Source organism: Festucalex cinctus, chromosome 18, assembly GCF_051991245.1.
Source record: "Festucalex cinctus isolate MCC-2025b chromosome 18, RoL_Fcin_1.0, whole genome shotgun sequence".
Classification (NCBI taxonomy): domain Eukaryota; kingdom Metazoa; phylum Chordata; class Actinopteri; order Syngnathiformes; family Syngnathidae; genus Festucalex; species Festucalex cinctus.
This window is the reverse complement of record NC_135428.1, coordinates 9,706,436-9,723,023: the sequence shown is the minus strand read 5'-3', so window position 1 is coordinate 9,723,023 and position 16,588 is coordinate 9,706,436. Positions and strand designations below refer to the sequence as shown.

Here is a 16,588-nt window from a genome sequence, read left to right as displayed (position 1 = left end):
AGATTGTTATAGGAGTCAAAAGACATTTCATCACATTTTGAAATCAAAATAATCCTCACGAACCAAATTACAACACACTTTTTTTTTTTTTTTTAAACACGGGAAGTGACGTCATGAAGCGCTTGCCTTTCATCCACTGTGTCGCTCCAATTATATCAGGATGCAAACTGACATTTAACTCCATTTATTTTTTCTTTTAAAGTGTGCGCAATTATTTAATTCGTACCGCTAGTTGGGGGGTGAAAATGTCATGCGTCACTGAGTTTTCGCAAGCTGTTGACCGCAGCTGTCAGCCGCTCGGTTAGCGTCAAGACGATGCCAGCTTGAAGCTAACTAGTTAGCTTTCTCGTTAGCTCCTGTTACGCAGCTGTCAGTTGGCGAAGCTAAGTGGCTATCAAGGTACAGTGCCACCGGCTTGTGACGCTTTTAGCACATTAGAAGCTAACGAAAACAAGCAGCTAATGGACAAAGACGAAGCGAACCGTCTCATAGAAAAGGCGAAGCTGTGGTTACGGTCAGGACGGAAGGACCGAGCGCTGCAGCTCCTATATGAAGCCCAGAATATCTACCCCAGCACCCGGGCGAGAGGTAACATTAGCACCCGTGCCTAGAACAAGCCAAAGCTCTTGCTGGAGCATGTAATGTTACCTCATTATAATGTTTTATTTTTGGCTGACGTACATTTTTAGCTACTCTCTGCTTTATTTAGAAGGACATGTGACTAAGCTGTTGAACTTCTCTCTAGTTTGTATTACCTTACAAATATTGTGCATTAACTTGTCCTGTCACTCTCATATAAGTACATAAAGCTAGATAGCTAGAGGTGGACAGAGTAGCCAAATACTGTACTCAATTACTATAAACTTTAGAAGAATACATGACTCAAATAAAAATTGAAGTGAGCATAGATTAGGCCAGGGTGAAGGACTGAAAATTGTCTTCTACAAATAATGAATTTTTCGTTCATCTATTTATGGTAATGACATATATAGTGAAGTAGAACAATGCTCTTCCATTAATGTATATCTGTTGCCATTCATTCAATGAAGGAAATCATGGCTTTATGTCCAGATTTCAAACTAAATACATTTGTGAGTAAATTGAGACCAGATCAATATTTTAGTACTTTTTGTGACATTTTTGTTTGGTGGTTTGCCGTAAAAGTTTTCTATTGTGCCGTGGTTCAGTCAAGGTTCTGAAACACTGGATTATATTATATATACATTTTATATTTAACACTGGAGTACATACAACTACTCTTCCCCATAATATTTCTTTGCCATCCAAAAAGAATCCAGTTGCCATCATTCTATTTTATACCTTGATCTGGATGACTAAGAATCGACACAAACATCACTCTTGATGTTTTCTGCCTCCTCTGAACACTGCTCTCTATAGTGCTGATTGACGCCATCGTTAAAAATGGAAGCAACGCTGCCCCGGAAGCTAACCACGTGCCCCCGCCCAGAGGCTGGAGAGACGAGGACTGTGGAAGCGAAGAGATAAGTCACGTGGGCGGCGATGACAGGAAGAGTTACACAGAAGAGCAGCGGCAGGGTGTTCTCAGGTACACGGTCACTGGGAGCTTCCGCATGATATTAAAAGGAGTGCTTGTAATTCAACATCCACAATGTCACTGCAGGATTAAGAATTGCAAAGACTTCTACGAGATCCTTGGCGTTCCCAAGGATTCCAGCGATGACGATCTGAAGAAGGCGTACAGAAAACTGGCCCTTAAGTTCCACCCTGACAAGAACTTTGCTCCTGGAGCCACAGATGCTTTCAAAGGTAGATCGGTTGACGTAGTGCTGTCACTATCGAATACTTTTTAGAATTGGTTAATTTATTGATCATTCAATCGATTAATTGACTAATCATATTGATTTAATTTTAATTTTACATTAAAGTATATTACAAAAATATAAATATTTGTATGAACAATATTTGTATAAAATAATTTGCATGAAAATATAAGTACAATATTAAGCAGTGCCACCCATTTGGACACAATATGTTTTTTTTCCAACAATGTACCTAAAAACAAATATATATTTAAAAAAAAAAAAAAAAAAGAGAAAAACCGGTCACATTCAGATGTACACGCAAAAATGGAAAAGCATTGTACTTGTAAAATAGATTTCTTATTAAAATACATTTATACAAATAAAGGCTTCTGCACTATTAAATATAGCTAAAATAAATGCTTCTGTATAAGGAAATTTGGTCAATCAAATCTTAGAACTCAATACATTTGTTTTACCTTCTGCCAAAAGAAATTCTGGATCTGAAAGAAACCTGATCTATTTTTAGCTATTAAGTTCCTAGCTTGTAGTTGAATAATTAATTTCAAGGGTGATAAATGTTTAAGCCTTGGTAGAGGTTTGTGCTCTTTTAGTTTTCTTGTTTACAGTCTCTAGTTCAGTTGTCTTTTTTTTTTTTTTTTTTTTCTTCTTCAATCAACATTGTCACATGAGACCATGGTCATCAAATGTGACAAAAGTCGTTTCTTTCAGCAGCAGAATGCTTTATCCTCTTTTTGCCCTTATGATGTTCTTCTAACTAGCAATAGGCAACGCGTACGCAGTGCTGAGCAATCCGGAGAAGAGGCAGCAGTACGATCAGTACGGCAATCAATCGGCAGCTGAGAGCGCACCCCAACACGCCACCCACCATCGGCACTACCGAAACTTCCACAGAGACTTTGAGGCCGACATTTCCCCCGAGGAGCTCTTCAACATTTTCTTCGGAGGACGTTTCCCAACAGGTGAGTGTTTCGTGTGTCGAGGACTATCCTCGCAAAACGGTATTCGGTCTTTTTTTTTTCCTCCAAGGCTGACGTGTGGATATCTTCCTATGCGTGCCGTTGTCTCCCTCAGGAAACGTTCACGTGTACACCAACCAGGGAGCCGCCTACTCGCAGTTCTACCGGCCTCGTCGACGACGAGCTTATGAGAGACGCGAGGATGTGGCGGAGGATAACCCGAGTCAAGTCAGTGACTCACGCACCACTTTTGTTGCGATGTTCATTTACAGAGAATACAGAAAGTTTTCCTATTGTTTTAGTCATTTTATCTGCATGTCTCGTATGCTTGGCTCATTATTATGGCTGATTTTCTTCATTAAGTGTTTGCTAAAGTACAAGCCCTAATGTTTGTCAACTTGGACCCAAAATGGCCGGATTCTTGTTCCTGTTTCAAATTTGGCTCATGTGTATGAGACATCTGAGACATGGCCACCTTCAGCTGGTGTCAAGCTATTTTTTTTTGGTTAACTTTCCATAGGCTGTTATTTAGTGATATTTAGGAGGGCATGATTGGGACACTTAGAGAAGTCAACCCAGAAAAAGCATATAATTTATACATGTATTAAAGTCTTTACAATATGTTGTATGAACCCCCACTAGTCTAAAGGTGGCATTCTATTTAATACTGTGTTTGTGTTTTATGAATTAAGCAGCAAAATCCAACCGTTTTGATCCATTTCGGGGCGGCCATCTTGCCACTTAATGTCGACTGAAATCAATGTCACAGTTGTTCAGGGCTCAGGTAATGGTTTTAGTTTGGTCGTGTGACGTTGGCAAGCTGAGCCACGATCGGTCGTTACCTGAGCACTGAGCAGCTGTGATGTCATTTTCAGTCAACAGCAAGTGGCAAAATGGCCGCCTGCTGAGACGGTCAAAAACGGGTGGATCTTGCTGTTTTATTTATAGTCCATATTAACTGGTGGGGCTGCCTAGAATATCCATCCATCCATCCATCCATCCATTTTCTTGACCGCTTATTCCTCATAATGGTTGCGGGGGGTGCTGGTGCCTATCTCAGCTGGCTTTGGGCAGTAGGCGGGGTACACCCTGGACTGGTTACCAGCCAATCGCAGGGCACACAGAAACGAACAACCATCCACACTCCCACTCACAAGCACACCTAGGGACAATTCGGAGCGGCCAATTAACCTGCCATGCATGTCTTTGGAATGTGGGAAGAGACCGGAGTACCCGGAGAAGACCCACACGGGCACAGGGAGAACATGCTAACTCCACCCAGGATGGCCGGAGCCTGGACTTGAACCCAAGTCCTCAGTACTGGGAGGCGGACGTGCTAATCAGTCAGGCACCGTGCCGCCCTACATAGAAAATATTATTGCAAAAAATAAATAAATAAATAAATAAATAAATACATAATAATAATTTGGTTGACTATCTTTAAATTACATACAGGATATGATGATTATATTCCTATTATGGGCATATGACACGTATGACACCTTGGATCCTCTTGGAGCAAAAAGTATTTGGAACTGCTATGACAAATGATATACTGTTAATCATTCAACCCTAACAACTCCTGAAACGCCACATGAGATTGAGTTAAAATCTGTACATGTTTTGTAAAACATACTGGGTGGACTCATTAACCTCATACATGAACATCGGTTGCAGCTGTTTTGTTCTATGTGATAAGTGAACGTTTGGAAAAGCCTTGCGCTGTAGACTGCAGTAAGAGCACACCTATTCACAGTTTTGTGATGTGAACCCAGAACACCTTCACGGCTCTGCTGCAGCTCCTCCCCGTTCTGGTGCTGATCCTCATCTCAGTGTTCACGCAGATGATGGCCACCAACCCGCCTTACAGCCTCCACTATAAGCCGTGAGTTGCGTAGGAGAGCCGGCGGCATTCACACTGGACAGTGGATGTTGAACGTACATTGCATGCTGTGTGCTTTGGCAGGAGCATGGGCCTGGTGGTTTCCCGGGAAACGCAGCACATGGGCGTGCCGTACTACGTGGATAAAGGTTTTGAGAAGGAGTACCATGGCGGCGCCCTGGACGAGCTGGAGAAGACGATAGAAAGCGACTACATTGAATATTTGCAGAACAGCTGTTGGAAGGAGAAGCAGCAGAGTAAGACAACGGCATTGTTTGATAATGATCAGTTTTCCTCCAAATAATTGTTTGATGTCTGTCCCGCTTAGAGTCTGACTTGATAAATCTTGGGCAGCTGTACCGAGACGAGCGTCTAAAGCAGAAAGCCGAGTCCATGAGGCTGGACAACTGCGACAAGCTGCACAGACTGGTAGGACGTCAGCGGGGCAAATGAAGGGACGGTTTGTTGAACAAGGAGCGCCGCTCGGTACATTATTATTATTTGTACGAGTAAGTATTGAGGTCGTTATGCTGGCAAGAATCATGCAGCAGAGTTGGGGAAAAAATGTGCCTTCTTTCCTCTGGGATGGTCGGAAATACAAGTTTGCATGACAGCTGCTTTGGTGGCCGCAGCACTGAGGCCCCACCCCTTTTCAACTTTTTTTTTTTTTTTTTTTTAATTCTAGAAATGGTCTCTGTCTGAGATTGTTGGATTAAGCTATGTTTATGTCCATTCACTTTGATTTGATTATTTATTTTGCTGATTGTTCAAGTGTCTGTGCCAAAATATGTGTATTTTATTAATCAACAGGTTTGCTAGAGTGACTTGAATAATCATTCTTAGGTCAAATCTCAGCCACTGTTGTACTGTGAAGTCTTGGGGCCTCTTCGGAAAGTCAAATCTCCAAACCTTTATGCCACCTTTCCTTAACCTTTGTTGGATGACGTCATCGGGTCAAGGAGCGATAGGAAAGGACCGCACGTTTGACTCCACTTTTTCTGACGTCATTGAGTAACGGTGAGTATTGCTGACGTCTCTAGCTTGTGCAGTTTACCTGCAAAATATTATTAATAAAATGAAAAAGGTACATATAATAATTTTGTGAAGCAACAACAATTTTTTTTTAATTTTGGAATTGCACGTTCTCTAATAAAATTTGTTTAGAATCACACCTTTGCTTTTGCTTTGAACATAGCTATAATTATTGGTTTCAATGACAACCCACTTGTGGTATAAAAACCAAACAAACAAAAACATACTGTGTTTATTAAATGAGTGTTCAATATTGCTGCCTATAAATAATTGTGGGTAATATCCTTTTGTAAATGTTAGAAGAATTTGATTTCTCCTATCCTCCAAGTACTTCTGTGTCATGTTGCTGGGATTATAATGTGAAAAGAAATTTCCAAGGCAAAAATGATCATCCAAAGAGGCCCGGGACTATCTTTTTATTTATGACTTATTTAGTTTTGCTAAAATCACAACACATCAGACAAATAGGAAGGGACTGTCGTTTGTTTTTAAGACAGCTTTATCACATAATATAAGGCTTCCACCCACTGGTCTGAATATATGACTGGATAGCCGATAGGCCAAGACTTTTGAAGTCGCGAGGCCACCATATTGGTCCTCCCAAGAAACGGTTCTCAGCATACGATTCTATACATTTACAGCATCGAAATTGGAGGGCATTTGAGACACTACTTTGTAGAAACAGCATGATTTATGTTTTAAATTTGTTCAACTTGCCTAAAATACATGTATAAATTATATGCTTAATAATGTTTACAGGAGGAAACTTGTTTTTTTGTTTTTTATTAAAGAATTATAAATGTAATTCAACAAAAGATGGGGTCTAAGGAAATAAGCAATAAAAGAAAAAGGGGTTCTTAAATGCAGCACATACCGACAAAATTTATTTTTTGTTTGTTAAAAAAATAGTGACCAAACTGCCACAAACACTTCGTCCCCCAGCCCTATGTCTAATCTGTACGTATACCGTAGTTTACACAGTAGTCTGCTTGCGAGATGGGAGGAGCAAGATGTGCACATGCGTATATGGGATATCGGCTATAGAGTCATAAATTCAGATCAGTGCTTCCACCTCACTGCTTTGATCCATCGTTATGGGTGTTGAAAATAAGATGATTGCTGTGTCACGACGGTCAAAAGCTGTTGAGCTCTGTTACCTCGGGCTGAAGTGCTCTACTGTACAAGATTGTCCTTTTTTAAACCAAAACAGACGTTTGGAAATATGGACATGACTTTACATAGGAGGATTTTATGCTGGTGCCACGTCTTGTGTTGTGACATGTTCAGGTTCATTTCGAGCACTTTTGTTATTTAACAGTGTTCTATTAATTGTGTTCATGTTGCATGCATACTAGTTAAAAGATTGTTTTGGTACGTATCTATTTTAGCAACATATTTTCAGTTGATATTGACCGACCGACCGCATTGATCAATTCAATGTCATGGACAGCACATTTACTTCAAATCATAAATACAGTAAAACACTAAGTTGGCTTTAGTCAATTTTCAAACACAACTACCAGAAAATTAAAAGTAAAATGGACTGTTTTATGACTCATGTCTTGTTTGTGTTTCTGTGGTTTTAATTCTAGATGCATCATTGTGAATGTGAAGGTAAAAATTCGTCAGCAATTTGAATGAATCTGTCTCATTATTCTACCTCAATGAGCAAAGACCAGGTAATAGAGAAACTCACAAAAATTATACAAGCCAAACATGAGTTTATTGTTTAAAAAGTATAGTTTTCATTACATCCACAAAACACAGTGAGGTTACCACAGTACTGCTTCACTTAAAATATAGGTAGGTATGCGCAAAACAACCACAAAATATACATTAAAATTATTTAAAGGTTGTTAAATTGGGTGGGGGGATAAGGTTTCTTCTTTCTTTTTTTTTCTTAATGCTTTATATCAGGTAAACAACACAAAAAAAAGGTCAAGCAAATCAGAGTCTTTGGCCTCTGGTGTCACACATTGTCTTTACGTATACTGTAGTGCATTTATCACAGAGTCCACCACACGAATGTGGACCAGACGCAGCCTGCCTGAAGGATTAGTTGATTTTGAGGCTTTATAGACACTTAATACAACCTGATGTTCTTGCCTGTGAGCAGGCTATGAGTGATGTGCAGCCATCACAGGCTTTGACCCACTCTTTCGGAATCCCCTTTTGTAATCTGGGATTACATGTAATCCATTTCTGCAAGATAGGAGCTTCCCCACATCGCGGTCTGCAGCTCGTTGCAATACGGAGAGCAAGTGGGGGATTACACTGCACACATGACGCAGATGGAGGGCAGGAGGGTGTCTTTATATGTTAAATCTTGGAAGTATTAACACTTTTCACTTACAGTGTCAGACTCAAATTATTCTGCCTGTTTTTTTTTTTGGTGTTTTTTTTCACTTCTTCATCTTGAGGTCAGCTTCAATGGCACAGCGGCGCCCTCTGGTGCCTCCATCCTGCATGGACAGAAGAAGAAATTGTGGATTTTTATGATTGGTGCTTCACAAAAGCAACACCCCAAATTGACTGTCAATAGATCACATGGCACTGAGTTACAGATCCCACCATGGCTACTGGCTACATAGAAAAGTCAGCTGTGTATTACTACACTATGACAGACCCCAATAACTATCTTTGTTGTGTTTTTTTGTTTTGTGTACTTACAAAGAGAGACAGCAGAAAAGCAGGAGAGGACATGGAGAAAGCATCCTGTGAGAAGCAAAAGTACATCAGAAGTGGGATTCAAAATATGTAATGATGCAACTATTGGTAGAACTAAAACATTTGCTTTGTTGCTATGAGGCCATTTTACATCACTGACTTTAACTGGTGTAAACCCATTTTGGGGGGATTATTAATAGCTTCTTTTAACCTCTACAGTCGCCTCTTCTGTGCAATTTCTAGCGATGCACCTTGTCTGTGGAGTCCTGCCGTCGCAACCCCTCACGGCCCCTCAGGCCCTTGGCGCTAATGCCGGACTCGGACGTCTCCATGATGAGCTGGGTCGCAAGAAACTGCTGGATCTGCTCCAGGACGTCGCGCTGCATCTCCACGGCCATGTGGTACACATCATGATCCAGGCTGTTGTACATGACGGCGTTCTGAAACATCAGCATGATGTCCCGCTGGAACTCGGCCGTGGTTCGCGTGGAACCGCTTTCGATGTTCCTTTTGATGGTTGCCAGGTCCATGGGCCTGCAGAAAGACAGAACATGAACCGAGAGCATCAGATTCCACCAACATAAACACCATCTGCACGAAACAGTTCAGGTCAGTATGTTTAGTGTTTTAATTATAAATAGTTCCAACTATTTATATAGCTGATGTGTCGTAGTGCATTAGTGGTGCATTAAGATCGCTCTTACCTGTGCACAATGCTATGATATCCTGGTGCAATTTCATCTGTTACTGGCTGCAGGAAGACATTAGCATACCTACAAGAAGACCCATAAAAAAAAGAGAGAAATGTGAAGTGTGACATATCAAAGAATCACACTTCAGAAGGCTTGCTGGAGGTTTAAAATCGAACCATCCTTGAATTTTTTATAAATAAATAAATAAATGTATTTATTTAAACCCAGATATCTATTACGGCCACATATAAATATATTTATTTATTTATTTCCAGGGTTAATGTTCTGAGAAAAAAAACTCACAAATTCGCCACTTCATAAAGTAGCAAATTTGCGAGAAAAATAGAAACTTGCAACAAATACTATAACAAATACATCTAGTGTAGCTATAGTATAATGTAAGGATTCGTTGGTGGTTAATGGGACACTGTTTATAAAATGAAAAGGCAGGATGAAAACTGATTCATTCTTAATTTAAACTTTACTTGTCATCCACGGCAGCTAGAGTGGCAACACTTCCTGATCCCCTATCAGCTGACAAACACTAACCAATCAGAAGCTAGCATACTTTAGGTAAATGCAAGTGAATGACAGAGAATGGCAGGCTCAACACACTTAACTACTTGTACAAAAAAATACCAAAATGTATGAATGTGTACATAATAATTCTAATAAATGTACAAATAAATACATTTTAACAAATTAACTTAAATGCTTTATCCTCAGGATGTGGACCTGAGCAAAGCGAGACGTCTTGGTCACTGGCCGTACCCAACTCTTTAAAGAGTGAATGCTTATAGTTAATCTCTGCTCAAGCAATTACTATCTCCTTATTTGAAAACACGACCGAAAAGTTTTGGCACAAACATCCGAGTAGTAGGCTACGTGTATTTCTCGTAGGTTTCTGAGTTGTTGTTTTTTTCCCCTCACAAATCTGCCACTATTTAAAGCCGCAAATTTGCCACTTTATAAAGTCGCTAATTTATGATGTTTTTTTTTCTCGCAAATTTGCCCCCACCCTCTTTAAAAAAAAAAAAAAAAAAAAAAAAAAAAAAGAAGTAAAAAAATTAGACGTGGCCGTCGTAGACCCCAAAGCATTAGTAGGAGAATAAGTATTTAAAAATATCCTTCTAGAACTAGACATGATCTGTGCCATTTCGTAACAATTATGATAAACAGTGCCTGCTAGTCTTACCTGTGATTGGCAGCGGCACGCCAAACCAACATAATGGCCTTCTTCCAGATCTTGTGAGCTTGTAGAGCCTCAAGATCTTCACTGCACAAAGAGCTACGCAAGAAAGTTTTGTCAGAATAAGTCGTGAAATCTGTGAGTTTATCTTGGATCTTTCCACATACAATTGTGACGATGCGGGGCTGCTGGGGAGGGAGTCGGCCATGGTGTGGAGCTGCAGAGACGACGAGGCGGTGTGGAGGCTGCACGCGTCCTCGCTCTCGCTGGCCGCGCGTTCCATCTCCATCTCTCCGTCCGGTTCCGATGAGAACCCCTCGGCGCCGTCTCCGTCTTCTTCCTCCTCCTCCTCCTCATCATCATCATCTTCGTCGTCGTCGTCGTCGTCGTCTTCTTCTGGCCCGTTGACCTCGTTGTCCAGATTAGTCCCTGAGGCATTTTTTTTACTATCGACACTTATTTCACTCTCGTCCTTTGTCTCCTGCATAGATGGAGAATGTGGGACATAATGCAAAAAAACCAAAAACAAAACATTGCTTCCAGCAAAATCTGATGTGGTGATGTACCTCCTTTACATGTCTTTCTGTCACTTCTTCTAACACTGATTCTGCAAAAAAAAAGTCATACCCTTCATTATCTTCGTCTGCACAAGCTAATGAGATGTTATAAATCAGGTGAAACCACACAATATATTTATATGCGTGCACTTACTGATGGTTTTTGGTCTTTGCTGTGGCCATCTCTCTTCCAAAGACACGTGGCTTTTATGGTGCGCTGCGTCTCTTGTGTCTCTTATGGCCTCGGGCTGTGCAGGTGCTCCAGTGTGGAAGTGCGCAAAACTCCTGGAATTGCATGAGGATGAGGAAGTTGGTGGAAGGCCACTCGGTCCCACTGGGCTTGCCGCTTCACAGTTATCTTGACTACTACTGCACGCAGAGGAGAGCTCAGCCGAAGTTTTGTCCGGAATGTCTAACTTGTCTGCTTGATTCCTAGTTGGGCTGCAGCGAGATGTGGACTGAGGGACCCCCGGGGGGTCTTGGGTGTTGAACGGCTCGGCCTGCCAGGCACCGGAAAGAGTGTGGCCGTTCTCTTCGCACAGGAAGAGAGCAGCCTCTACTGCGGCGGCATCCAAAGCATCTGCAGCCTGTAAAAAAAAAAAAAAAAAAAAAAAAAAGGTAGAACAATTCTAAATTTTTTTCCCAAAATAACAATTCGACTAATCCAATGGTCGGATTTCAAGATACACCAAATCTCATGAAATTCTGATTTGCCTGTCCCCAATCATGACCTTGTCCTCAATGATGGCGATGATGTCCCCGACCGTCTTCAAATCCAGTTCATCTGCCATGTAGGAAACTGTCACATCCTCCTCACTCAGCTCAGACACTTTCACACCTGCGGAGGGAGGCTGGCACCCAAAGGACGCAGATGGCGCGATCACATCCACCTCTGCAAAGGAATGACACATCACGGTTTGGAAAATAAGCCACATAAAATACAGTAGAGGCACTTAGTCCATTTAAACAAACGGAGGTAGGTGCAGCTGTAGACTATGGGTGTTTGAGGCCACTTTTTTTCCAGACCAATACAAGTACGGTACTCTTGAATATTCACCGATAACACTAGTACTTGTGATATGTAAAATTTCCCCCCAAAAAACAATGACAGATCATTTTAAAGAAATACCAATATATCCAAATATATAATTTTCCTTAAAAAATTAATTAATGGCAATTTTGTATTTTTCTAATTCATAGATCCTGATTGTAAAACAGCCACTGTGAGAACTGATTTACTTACCTGGCAACCATCCCTTATTCCTTCAAGATTGCTAACTTGAATTTAGAGTTGTAACAAACAAACAACTAAAAGAGTAACCTTTATTTATATCCAATTCCTCCTAATTTCATCAGATTTTTTTCCCCACATTTCTCTAGTCTGAAATAAGACTGATTATCTTTGTGTTTAATTCAAATATGAAATTAGTACATGAACATCTTATACTTTAGAAAACAATGTCCACTTTATTTACTTTTTCTGTCATGTTATGAATCAAAGCAGTAAATGAATCAATCTATTTACATTTTATGCACTGTCAATTTGTCTTTTTTTTAAATAAAGGGATAGAAATGATTTTTTAAATTCAATACATTGATTTAGCAAAAAATAAATGACACCGATTAAGTTTAGAGTATTTTTGTTGAGAAAAACAAATCCATTCCTAATCTCAGCCTTTTAAAACAGACTACTGCAGTTACAAATACGTGAATAATTAAATAAACATATTGTATAATTTATAAGCTATGAATTAATAAGGATTTTATATTGTGACATCATCATGTTGTGCATGTATTAATTTGAGACCTGAACATGCTGCGGCAGCAGAATCCACTGGAGCAGGAGTGGTGCCGGAAGTCGAGTCTGTGCTGACCATGAAGCCCAACTGGGCTGAGAACTGCGCGGGGCCCGCCTCCAGGAGTCTAGACAACATTGGAGCACCTGCCATTGGAGGTACCAGCAAATCAATAAGCAACAGTGGACTTTTTGTTGAATAAGCAAACATATCTACTTAAATGTCCCGTAAACATATTTTACCTGAAGCTGGAGAGAAGGGCAGAGTCAACTGCAAGTCGTGCGCGGCAGTCAGATTACCAGCAGATGCGTCACGCTCTCCAGTCTGATACGCATACGTATTTTTGCTTCCATCACAATCAAATACATTTACATTGCGTATTTCACCATCTTCAGCCTACCAATCTGGATGTTGTAGCCAAGATGTTTCCTTTCTTCAGCAGCTCGGAGAGAAGTGGAGACGGGGGCGGTGTACCTCTCTGGGCCAGGAGCTTCTTCTGGTTGGGGTCATCACCAAGTGGCGGGTTCTCGTTACTGGAGCCGGAAGAGTCGGCAAATGGCATTAACCTGACTGATCCTGAAGCCTAAGAGACAGAGAGAAAGAATCAGAAACGTCAGGTAGGATGATGTCATACAAACCCTGTGATGTTTTCAGCTGTGTAAAGTATCAACAGACTCTTGGACTTACATCTTTTGTGGGTGAAAAGTCGGGATGCACGCACGGGAGCGGGTCACCTGATGGAAACTCCGGGCTGGTTGAGTTGCAACCTGTGGGCAAATGCATGGTGGAACCTGCCACACGCCGAGGTGTGTTCTTTGCTACCTGTCTGGCTGAAAGAGACAGGAACAGAATTAGGATTTGTTTCTTGCTAGTAGCGCCATCACAAATGATAGCTAGATAGACGACAGACAGGCAGTATGAAGTAAAGGCGATACCCTGATAGGCAGCATCTGTGACTTTTCTTTTCAACTCAGCTGCTTCTTCTTCCAGTTTCTCTTTCCTACCCAGCACAAAAACATTTTTCACGCCAAAAATAGTTATGGTTGAATCTTGCGATGAAACAGATAATTTGCTGCATATTACCGCTGAATTTCCTTCCATAATTCTTCCAGTTTGGAGTCTAGATGACCAGCTTGAATAAGTTCTGACTCTCTCTTTAGTGTCCTGCGGGATGGAAATAGATATAAATCGATACCATCATAAGTGCCATTGTTGTTTGAGGAATGCTGCTGTTAAAAAACAAAAACAAAAAAAGTTATTGTGTACCTGTGTTCCTCTTGGGTTTGCTTGATCAACTTTTTTAATTCATCAATCCTCTGAGCCGTCAGCCTGCGCACAATCACATCCCCCACCGTCTCTACCACCTCCCCCTTCTCGCCTCGCTTCCTCCTGCAAACACACAGTGACATTGGAACCTTGCCGTGTAGGGAAATGCAGTCATCCAGGTGTCATATATTGTTTTTGCCAGCCAGCAACACGCGCTTGGATGAAATCACTTACTTTGGGGCTTCAGTGTTTTCCAGTAGCTCGGAATATTTAGAGGCACAGTGCTGTGAACACAAGTGGAGTCAGTTGTAAAATCGTGTGTGAAAGCATTTTCTTTTCTGCAGTGAAGGACTTTGAGGACATGTCATGCCTTTTGAGAGAACCAGTCAGGTGGCCTCCCGGGTTCTGCAAATGGTTTGATGGCTCGACTGACAGAGACCCTGGAAATTTTAAAGATGAAACATGTTTTATCCAAGGTCGGATTCCGCCACTCCTCAAGAACTTTCTTACATCCTTAATGCACAGTAAACACTTTTTATATATTTCTCTTTCCCCACTCAAACAGAATGACAGATAAGACCTATATATACCAATATAGTATTTTCCTTAAAATTGTATTAAATTAATGGCAATTTTCTATTCTTTTAATTTCTAGTTCCTGATTGTAAAATGGCCGCAGTTCGACTCAATACTGATACTTGGTATCGGTACTCGCTCCTCCCTAGTATACATACACGAGATGATTCATCATCACAGGTACTTCATTGACTATTAGCAAAATCTTTTGGGCAAATTGAACTGCATTGTGTTTGTTTATGGACAAGAGTCACTCGAGAATATGTGGCTCGGGTGTGATGCAAAGATACACTTTTTATCCCTTACCTATTAATCACCCAATATCATACCGATATTACATAGTTACTGCTGCATTTGGTTGTCATCGTTTTTAGTTTTGAAAGATTATTTCGCATGCCATGTATACTGTAAAATCACGTGTAGGGTCGGTCTGGGTTCAAGTGCATGGAATGACAGTTAAGTACCAGTTCTGGTCTCCACTCTTCATGACCGATGTGGCCAAACACAGCTTCTCCCTGAGTGACCATGCTTCTGTTGGGCCAATCACCAGCAGTTTGTGTTCTGCAGATGACGAAAAAAAAAGTACAGTTGTTCTGACTCATGGCAAATCCTTTCATAATTATTCGTATTAAAAAGAGTAAAGTGCTGCCATTCCCCAGCCTCTCTTTACTGCATGCTAACTCAACCTGCAATCCAAATCTTTTGAACTGATTGCGCTGCTGCGGGGCAGCACACACATAAACACACACGCAGAGTGGTCCAGCTGTGTCTGTAAACAGAGGTGTCAGCTGGAGAGACGTGCAGGTTGAACGGCGGTGCAGCCGAAGTTTGTCGCAAAAAAAAAAAAAAAAAAGGCGAAGCCACTCACTCATTCGGCTAGCACATAGCAAGTCACAGCAACATCTCTCGTGCGCCGACATTACTCACTTCCAACGTCGTTTGCCATCTTCCTGTCATCCCCACACGCCGCACATCCTGCCACACGCAATACCCACTAGTTAATACCACTTGTATTAACACGACGTGACGCGTGAATGAATAAATAACACATAAACGTGCCGGTTACCTGAAAAAAAAAATGTTGACACTCACCGAGGTTTTCCTCGTTGACGTTAGCTCGAGCGCCCCATCATTCTCGTATTGTGCGCCCTAGCTAGCGTGAACTTAAATGAATATCAAGTCGCCCCTGTCAGAATGCTTCAGTCCGCGGCGCGTCCCGGCTCGATTCGAACCCCGACTCGGTCCGCGTTCGAGACCAAGCAGTCAGACAAGAAGGGAAAATAGAGCTAAGTGTTCGTACGAGTCACCGTCGTCATTTATCATTTAAAAGTAGCTTAGCTACATGCTGTGTGCTGTGTGCACGCCCACTAACACGGGCACTCGGTGATGGTGGCGCGCGCACGCACGCACACACAAAGCTGTGTCTGCTGCTATGCTAGCTCACTTAAAAAAATAAAAATAAATAAATAAACAAACGACATTTTAATGATGGGTAAGTGGCAAGTATTGTATCAGCACGACTCTTTGGATAAAATAGATAAATACATATAATTTTGCGTGATTGTAGTACAGTACTTTACCTAATCATTTTATAAATGCTAAGAAACTCACATATTAATGGACAGTATCACACATTAGATTTACACAGTTATCATAAAAATGTAGCACAATTATGACGTCTTATTTTTAGTGGCATTTTGTTTTTTTTTGTACAAATACCAATAGAGGTGGGCGGCACGGTAGTCGAGTGGTTAGCACGTCCGCTTCCCAGTTCTGAGGTCTCCGGTTCGAGTCCAGGCTCGGACCTTCCTGGGTGGAGTTTGCATGTTCTCCCCGTGCCCGCGTGGGTCTTCTCCGGGTACTCCGGTCTCCTCCCACATTCCAAAGACATGCATGGCAGGTTAATTGGGCGCTCCGAATTGTCCCTAGGTGTGCGTGTGAGTGTGGATGGTTGTTCGTCTCTGTGTGCCCTGCGATTGGTTGGCAACCAGTCCAGGGTGTCCCCCGCCTACTGCCCAGAGCCAGCTGAGATAGGTGCCAGCAGCCCCCGCGACCCTTGTGAGGAATAAGCGGTCAAGAAAATGGATGGATGGATGGATACCAATAGAGGTAAAGCTCTTTAAAATGGGTTTCCTTGATTTCATACATATTTGTCCAACACACTACTCTG

General features: G+C 41.5%; 3 protein-coding genes across 12 annotated transcripts in view; 2 read left to right on the top strand and 1 right to left on the bottom strand.

Moving 5' to 3' along the window:
- The first annotated feature begins 101 nt into the window (after nucleotides 1-101).
- dnajc18 (DnaJ (Hsp40) homolog, subfamily C, member 18) lies at nucleotides 102-11,385 on the top strand. Of its 9 annotated transcripts, XR_013279727.1 has the most exons (13): nucleotides 102-588; nucleotides 1,399-1,567; nucleotides 1,643-1,788; nucleotides 2,564-2,764; nucleotides 2,877-2,989; nucleotides 4,537-4,646; nucleotides 4,728-4,900; nucleotides 4,972-5,072; nucleotides 5,487-5,660; nucleotides 7,268-7,289; nucleotides 8,350-8,432; nucleotides 8,586-8,951; nucleotides 11,217-11,385. XR_013279727.1 is itself a non-coding variant. In XM_077504619.1 (9 exons), exons 1-9 carry the CDS (start codon nucleotides 462-464, stop codon nucleotides 5,571-5,573), a joined length of 1,227 nt encoding a protein of 408 aa, XP_077360745.1. In that variant the 5' UTR covers nucleotides 102-461; the 3' UTR covers nucleotides 5,574-7,223. The 9 variants fall into 9 exon arrangements, 1 of the variants encoding a protein (XP_077360745.1); XR_013279728.1 differs by lacking the exon at nucleotides 7,268-7,289; XR_013279726.1 differs by having other exon boundaries at nucleotides 8,350-8,951.
- Nucleotides 8,054-15,827, bottom strand: LOC144006012 (bromodomain-containing protein 8-like). Of its 2 annotated transcripts, none has more exons than XM_077504618.1 (21): nucleotides 15,485-15,827; nucleotides 15,346-15,393; nucleotides 14,883-14,979; nucleotides 14,213-14,282; nucleotides 14,077-14,126; nucleotides 13,843-13,965; nucleotides 13,660-13,740; nucleotides 13,512-13,576; nucleotides 13,264-13,406; nucleotides 12,977-13,159; nucleotides 12,819-12,900; nucleotides 12,588-12,722; nucleotides 11,512-11,672; nucleotides 10,935-11,367; nucleotides 10,790-10,830; nucleotides 10,391-10,704; nucleotides 10,230-10,322; nucleotides 9,047-9,115; nucleotides 8,594-8,876; nucleotides 8,346-8,390; nucleotides 8,054-8,137 (listed from the first exon to the last, which is right to left on the bottom strand). In XM_077504618.1, the coding sequence occupies exons 2-21, from the start codon at nucleotides 15,362-15,364 to the stop codon at nucleotides 8,078-8,080; spliced, it is 2,547 nt and encodes an 848-aa protein (XP_077360744.1). In that variant the 5' UTR covers nucleotides 15,365-15,393; nucleotides 15,485-15,827; the 3' UTR covers nucleotides 8,054-8,077. The 2 variants fall into 2 exon arrangements, with proteins under 2 accessions (XP_077360744.1, XP_077360743.1); XM_077504617.1 differs by having other exon boundaries at nucleotides 15,511-15,826.
- tmem45b (transmembrane protein 45B) overlaps nucleotides 13,117-16,588 on the top strand; it is a 9,652-nt gene continuing 6,180 nt past the window's right edge. Inside the window, exon 1 of the mRNA XM_077504620.1 lies at nucleotides 13,117-13,193. The gene's annotated coding sequence lies outside the window, so the exon portion shown is untranslated. The remainder of the gene's footprint in view (nucleotides 13,194-16,588) is intronic.